This window comes from Myxocyprinus asiaticus, chromosome 14 (assembly GCF_019703515.2).
Source record: "Myxocyprinus asiaticus isolate MX2 ecotype Aquarium Trade chromosome 14, UBuf_Myxa_2, whole genome shotgun sequence".
Lineage (NCBI taxonomy): Eukaryota > Metazoa > Chordata > Actinopteri > Cypriniformes > Catostomidae > Myxocyprinus > Myxocyprinus asiaticus.
Genome location: NC_059357.1, coordinates 29,588,588 through 29,596,855, shown reverse-complemented (window position 1 = coordinate 29,596,855; position 8,268 = coordinate 29,588,588). Strand labels below are relative to the sequence as shown.

The window sequence follows — 8,268 nt, the reverse complement described above, 5'->3', positions numbered from 1 at the left end:
ATAATGTTTGAGGGTTTAAAAAATTACATACAAATGATGTCTCAAATAATGACCCACTTTCTTGTTATTAATAATTCCTCAATCCTCAGAGCAGACATAACCTTCCATCTGAGTGGACCTAAGCTATATTTTATGTCATATAATATGCTTCCTTTACAGATGAAGACTAATGCTCATGGCGGCCTCTTTGAAATACTTTCAGTTCAGGAAATGCGGTGACACACATGCCCAAATGGGACTCAGAGAGCACATATATGTGTCTTAATAAAATGTTTTTAATAAATAAAATGTTTTTATTATATATTAAAGCTTCTTCGAATCCTGCACACAGCTGCATTTCTATGGCTGTTTTTGCAACAGTAAATGGAATGTCTGACATTTCTCATTTCAGCATTCAAACACCACTTACTTAAAATGCATAAACAACACACATATTCCAAGGCATGAATATGCATAATTGAATAAAAATCAGTTGTATGTTTTTCAAAAGAGCCTTTATGGCTAGAATCATGCTTCAAGCTTTTTCAGATCCATGATGGGATGTATTATACAGAAAGATGAGATCTGAAGGGTACAAAATGGCAAAGGTGATTATTTTCAGTGTAATGGACAAATGAGCAGTCGGCTCCCTGCTGATATAATTTTGTATTCATGCACATGAACTCAGGCGGTCAACGCCACAGAAAACTTGATAATTTGGCAGAAATTATACAAATATTATATTATAGATTATAAAAAATATAACTGTCTGGTTTGGTTCAGCCACCAAATCAGACAGAAGGAAACTACAAGTGACAGTCAGGACTGCTGAGAGGATTATTGGTGCCCCCCTGCCCACCCTCAAAGACCCCCACGCACCCTGCCCACTCCCTCTTTGAACTGTTGCCCTCTGGCCAGTGCTACAGAGCACTGAATGCCAGGACATCCAGGCACAAGAACAGTCTCTACCCTCCACATGAACAATTAAACTGCCTCAGGACTCCCCATAGTGCATTAATGCAAATACAGATCTCATGTACATATGTAAATTCACTCTTATTTAATTCAATAACTGTACATACCCCTACCTTGCACATATATTACCACTTGCACATGTACATAAGCCATTCTATGTTATGTCCTATTATTTGTATGTCTATTTATACTCTTACCTTGTTTTATATTCTGTGTCTCACTGTAATGTTCTGTATGCACTTTTCATAGATAATTTCATAAATAACATTTTATGTATCCAAAATACACACAATTAAATATTATCTTCACACATTTTGTATAATTTGGTAAAATTATAGCTTGATTGAAAATGATGACCAAATTAAAAAAAATAATCTGCTCACATGTGATATTAACCTGGATTTTTCTTTGTTTTCTTCAAACATCACTTGTCTCATATTTACTAGGCTCTTCACTGACACTTTTCTTGAGTACACAAGATGTGTAAAAAAAAAATTTGAAATTGAAAATTTCAGGGGCCAAATTCTTTGGTGTGGTGGAAATGACGCCACAACTGTAGGACAGTCGTATTTTTGAAAATTTTATATAAACAATTTTCACACAATAAATACTGAAATTGTTTGTGTTTATTTTATCCACTCTTTGTTTAGATTGTCATAGTTTAAAAATATTTAATAATTTTTATTTTTAGAGCTGTAAGAATTAACGCGTTAATGCATCCGATTCTTTTAAAAAATTTAACGCGTACATTTTTCTTAATCGCGATTCCGTTAATAAACACTGGTGTGAAGGCGGAATCTTTGTAATGTGTCCACCCGGAGTCATTACACTGACGCACACACCACAGCGAGAGTCCTTGGTAGAAGAGTCCTTCTACCAAGGTAAGCCTACAAGCTTAGCATAAAATAGCATAACGCAACAGTCATATAGACATTCTATTGGCAGTCCTGTCGTATTTTAGAGCTCCTTGGTTGTAACACGCAAGTTGACTGTTACGCTCTCTCCTATAATAGAGCCGCAGAGGTTATCTCAGTAAATAAAATAATCTCTGACAACGTTTCCCTGTCAGTGATAAAATGATGGAGAAAGGAGCTCTTAGCGCTATTTAATGTACAAAACAAGCCCAGATGAGACTTGTGATAGAAATCACGTATTTTTCAGCCTATGTAAGGCACATGGTGATTTCAAAGCGGCGCTCAATGCTGAATGCAGCTTCATGATTGCTGTAGGAAAGCGGATAGCCACAGATCAATACTGTTAATGATGAGAGTTTAAGAGATTTAACACCCATTGCAATGAATTTGCAACCTATGTGGGGACTAGTTCTTTCAATTAGTCACTCCCACTTAGACTTTTGGAAACATTTGATGTGACTTGAATTAGTGATAATTTAATGCATTTCTATGTTTATATTGTGGAAGGCTTTGTTTGGAAAATGTTAATAAAGCATTATATTGCTACATATTGTTTTGATCTCTTTCTAAGATGGAAATAAATACATTTGACAAGAAAATAAGTATATATAGTGTCAAATTTCAGCACTTTCCACATCTGCGATTAATTGCGATTAACTGCAAAAAATTATGCGATTAATTGCAATGAAAAAAAATTATCGACTGACAGCACTATAATATTTTTTACATTTACTTTCATAGTTTACTGTAATATTGAAAGTCTGAGTCTATACAAGGCTAAAACATTAAAATCTGTACATAAAACTCATTTGAAAAGTACCAAAAATAAACAATGAAGGTGTGTTAAGAGTCTGTTTTAATGTGACCTTCATATAACAATAATAAAAAAGTTGAAATCTGTTAGTTTTAATAAAAATCAATCCCTAAGTTAAAGAAAAGACCAGATACTCACAATAAATGAAATGTTATATATATTAACTTTTATGAACATATCATGAACATGGGTCACAATACAGATGATTCAGATGTCAAAAATACATATATTGGAAAAACTTGTAATAATATCTGTGCTGCACAAACACGTTTACATTTTGTCACTGTTCTTTTTGTTTTACTCATGGGTTCATTTGCTGTGGATAAGGACTGTGCTTCGTTCGCAGAACTATTTTTCTCTTATGTTGCTGATAATTCTCAACCAAGATAAAAGGACCTATTTATGCGGTTAATTGCGCACTGTGTGCATTCAAAAAAAAATTGCGCACTCGAAATACTTAATTGCTCTAAATTTAATGGAGTACTCACAACAGACTGATTCTCATTAATCCCACCCTCCTCACCAGAATAAATGTGTGACTGTGACAATATTACTCCCTGCTCGCAGCGAATATGACGAGAACGCAGCACAAAGTGAAATACATTATGGGCATATTTATGTACAAATGACTGCTAGAATGTACCTTTTAGCGCGTTATCTGGTTTTGTACGTTGAACATTTCTTGCAATAGTTCCTGAAATTAAATTATTTCACCACGGACTAAACTCTTTTCATACCTGAAACATTAAAAAAAAAAAAAAAAAAAAAAAAAAAGAATGGGGACAGTTGATCGACTTGCACTTGGCCTGCGTAATCAGGTAAATGTATCCTCAAACGCTTTTGCCAACATATCACCAATAACAGGACCTTCCGAAGATGCGCCCGTGTCCTCTTATGACATCCTGATAACATCTATACTCGGCACAGTTTTGACCTGCATGTGTTTGGTTGGTGTGATCGGAAACGTTTACACTCTGATCGTCATTAACATCTCCGTCCGAGTGACTGGATCCATGTATGTTTACATTGTAAACTTGGCACTTGCGGATCTGCTGTACCTCTCCACCATTCCTTTCGTGGTTTGTACCTATTTTGTCAAGGACTGGTACTTCGGCGACATCGGGTGTCGTGTTCTGTTCAGCCTGGATTTCCTCACCATGCACGCCAGCATCTTTATCCTGACCATCATGAGCACGGAGAGATACCTGGCTGTGGTGAATCCGCTGGACACCTTCGGTCGCTCCAGGCGCTACAGGCGCGCGGTCATTTGCATGGTTTGGTTCGTTTCTTTTGTCCTGGCTCTACCGACCATGATCATGATCGCTCTAAAGAGAGACGTGCACAACGGCGTAGTAAAACGCATGTGCCACCCGACTTGGCAGATAACTGCGTACAAGGTGTACCTGACTGTACTGTTCAACACTTGCATCTTGGCTCCTGGCTTCATCATTGGCTATCTCTATCTGAAGTTAGCCCGGACCTATTGGGTATCACAAACCTCTGTGTTTTCATCCAGAGAAATGAATAAGTGTCCTAAGCAAAAGGTCTTGTATCTGATATTTGGTATAGTTCTTACTTTTTGGGCATGCTTTTTACCCTTTTGGTTATGGCAGTTATTAAGTATCTATTATTTTGGGCATGGGGGGCTGTCAAGCAGTACAGTTGTATACATTAACTTTGTTGTGACTTGTTTGGCATACAGTAACAGTTGTATCAACCCTTTCTTGTACACTTTATTAACAAGGAATTATCAGGAATATGTGAGGGACAGACAAAAGAGCAGCATAGCCTTTAAGAAAAGGCTCAGACAATCATCTCAGGTGACAAGGTCCGTGTCATCTGGGAGTCAACAATTTTGTAATACTCTGACTAATACACATTAAAATGGCATCCTGGATACTTACAGCAAACTTTGATTTTTTATTTTTATTTTTTGTACATGGCAGTGTTTGCAGTGGCATAACTGATTAGAAGTCTTTGTTTCATAGAAGTTAAAAAGTCAGACTGAAAAACAGGGATTCAAATTTTTATTTAAATCTGGAAAAAAGTGAGTGTTTTGGGAATTTAAGAACATTTCAACAAAGAAATGTTATAAAGTAAAATGAACAAGATATAGAATGTATGTGAGATCCTGCACTTTTTCTTGGTCACTAATCAGATGATCAAATCTGTAACATTGACATTGTATTGAATTAGGAAAATGCAAAATAGAAGCATTTTCACAAGTGGAATATTCCACTTAAGGTCTCTTATAAGACATGATCAATAGACCATCTCTGTACATAGCGCTCAATTGCACATTATCACAAGCATACATGTGAATGTTCATATTTTGCACTATTCATGTTATTGTATTCACATTGCTGAACAGATTTGTAGATACCAGTAAAATGGTGACGTGGACGTTGTTCTGAACACAAAGAACATAAAAACATGCTGGTTTGGAAACAAACCTTGTTTTATAATGAAATTAGTGGCCTCTTTGTTAGATTATTATGAGGAAATATGTGCAATCATAAATACAGAGTTCAATATTAATGTGTTTAAAACGAAATATCTGTTTATTTAAAATTTCACTTGGCCTTCAAAAAATAGTTTGTATTATATTTGAATATGTAATAGTCTAGTTTCTACAGTTTAGTTTACACATAAAATGTTTTGTACTTCAGTGCTTTAGATTGCAGTTAAAAAGCTATTGTCAGTTTGTGGTTTCTCAATCTCATGCTGTTTAGACAAGAGTTACGACTGCGGTTAGGAATGAGAGCTGACTGCATGAAATGATCAAATGATAGCATGCGATAAAGCATACGTATGTGACTTTTAATGGTGATAATGTCTCATGTTCTTTTAAAAGCATTGATGCCTGAAATATTTAAATAAATTGTCTCAATGCAATAGAGAAACATGTTTCAATTAGATTTTTTGTAATTAATTTTCTTGTTTTCCTCTTTTATCTTAAAATATATCTCCTTGTTTTTTTGCTGACAACACTGAAAACAAACCTAAAAAAAAGATTGTCCTGAAAACGACTTGTTTCTTTTTCCAGTACCGAAGAGTTTGTTTGTAATTATTTGTTCTTTTGCTAAAAGATGGCCCACATTTTGTCATTTAACCCTTTGTGGAAATAAACTTAAAGCCACATGGTTAAGCATTTCCATAGCTTGCTGTGAATGAGATATTGCATTCATAGCCTGAGTTAACTTTGCTTAAGTGCTGAGCAGTGAGGCTTGAAAGCATTTTCACTACCTAATACATACTTATATCACCAACATATAAATGTTCAAACAAGGTTGCTTGGAAGCCCCTTATCCTGTTTTTTATAAACGCAGCAGTAAATTGTTAAGTACCCAATCATTTCTTAAATTGAACACTCACAGGACAAAAATCACGCATTTATCTAATTATCTTGTGATATTGAATCCAAACACTTGTTCTGTCAACAGAGAGGACTGTATTTCATGAACACTCCGTACTGGGTATTTTGGCACAGTATTGACACTCCATATATATTTGTCTACTGTTCTCTTGGTCAATCCTTTTTAGACTTCTCGAGTCACCTTCAGTTGTGCAATAAAAGCTACTGTGCAAAGAGCCAGTTATATCTTGTATATATAAAACCAAGAAATACCTTTACCACAGAAAGGTTTTTAGCTTACATTAAGAGGAGCAGCAGCAAAGTAGAACTGACACTAAAAGTCATAAGGTTCATTCAGTCATGACATACACAGACATACTGAGTAAACATGTTAATTAATTAATTTTATTTTATTTATTTATCACAAATTATACATTTGCACATATACAGTGAAATTCTTTTTTTCACATATCCCAGCTAAGCTGGGGACATACTGTTGCTGCTGCACAATTAGAAAAACACAAGACATGTTGCATCAAGTATGTAGATGTAGCTGCTGCACAATTAGACATAAATACAATCCCCCAACAAAGCAGGAAAGCTGCACAAACTCATAACACAAAACACAACCCCCAAACAAGCAGATCTACAGCAAAGACTTAGGGGAGACGTATGCACCGAATGTGTGCCTGCTGGCTGAATGGGATAACCCTAATGAAATAAATCTCTATGTGTGCCTGAGCTTGCTTGGCCGAATGGCTTAAACGGCTAGTGACCTGACTCATAATGTCTAGCCCAGAGCTTATTTAACTAGTGAATTAGCCTGGCTATGTGTGGATTTATTTAAACTAATCTCCAAATAAAGCAATGTGTGCCTGTGCCTAACTTGGCTACAGCTTACTTTGATAAAGACAAGCTTCTATGTGTCATGGCCAAAAGCAGACCTAACTGTGCAAGCTGTTAAAAGAAAAAGCCCTAGCAACCACCTGAGCAAATAGTATTTTCAGAGAAAATTCTAGCAGTGAAACTGGCTTACTTGCAAACTGAGCAAATTTTAATATTAGGCAAATAGAGAGTTCGTAAACTGATTAGCTACTCGATTTCTTGTCAAAGGGCTTATTGGCTTACGCCATGTGAGACGACTGGCTTGACATATCACATGTGAGCAAGCTGATTTGCTAACAGACAACAAGTTTAAAGAGCCTATCTGCTTGCACCATTCAGAGTTTCATGCCTGAACTTAGTAATTTATGTGTTATGAAACATTTTAATCACACAGGTATTAAATTATATCAAGGATGAAGCTTTTATGAAATCAGGAACATTTCATGTAATAAAATAAATGCTATAAATGTAATGAGAAAATCCTACCATACCTTAAAACTGATTTCACATGAGGAGTGCATTTTTAAACCTTCTCTTCATTGAGTTTTTGGTTTTGACAAAGAGCATAAGTTTAAATTAATAAATACTTGACAGATATGCATTACATATCCTTTTGGAGTAATATTGAACAATATATGAATTTTAACATGTTTAAAAAATGAATAAAATCAACCCAAGAGATGATTTTATGGTTCCCCTTGAATGTCATCATTGATTTACAGTGGAGGGTTGTTAACCTACTTTTTGATATTCAAGTCAGGTTTTGCAATCCCAAGCAGTAACCTCTATCACTTTGGTGTGCCACAGACTTAAAAATGTGCTCTTGAAAAGAGCCAACCAACAGATTTTCCAAGGAACATTTTGAAGCATTTCAAGGCAGCATTTTTCTGTAATGATAGAGACACAACCAGACTTAATGTGACTCAGAAATCAAACACACACACACACACACACACACACACACACACACACAAAAACTGTTAAAGGGATAGTTCACCCAAAAATGAAAATTATATCTTTTTTTTACTCACCCTCATGCCATCCCAGATGTGTGCGACTTTCATCTGAACACAAACATTTCGCAGTCTTTGAGCATCCCGCCACCTACTGGGATGGTATGGGGATGAGTAATGATGAGAGAATTTTTGGGTAAACTATCCTTTTAAAACAGCAAAACCATAAATGGAGGCTGTCCTAATTTTTTGTGATCTTATGTATTTATTTACAGTATGTATTTAAAGCGAACATTTGCATCTTACCTTAAAGTTTAGGAAGATGGCTAGAGCCATTTCCCCCATTTTTTGACAGAAAATACCACATTTCTTAAGGTATTTTGATGAAAACTT

General features: G+C 35.5%; 1 protein-coding gene across 1 annotated transcript; it reads left to right on the top strand.

Moving 5' to 3' along the window:
• The first annotated feature begins 3,198 nt into the window (after nucleotides 1-3,198).
• LOC127451262 (urotensin-2 receptor-like) lies at nucleotides 3,199-5,505 on the top strand. The gene has a single exon (XM_051715803.1). It carries the CDS (start codon nucleotides 3,459-3,461, stop codon nucleotides 4,563-4,565), a length of 1,107 nt encoding a protein of 368 aa, XP_051571763.1. The 5' UTR covers nucleotides 3,199-3,458; the 3' UTR covers nucleotides 4,566-5,505.
• The last annotated feature ends 2,763 nt before the right edge of the window (nucleotides 5,506-8,268 follow it).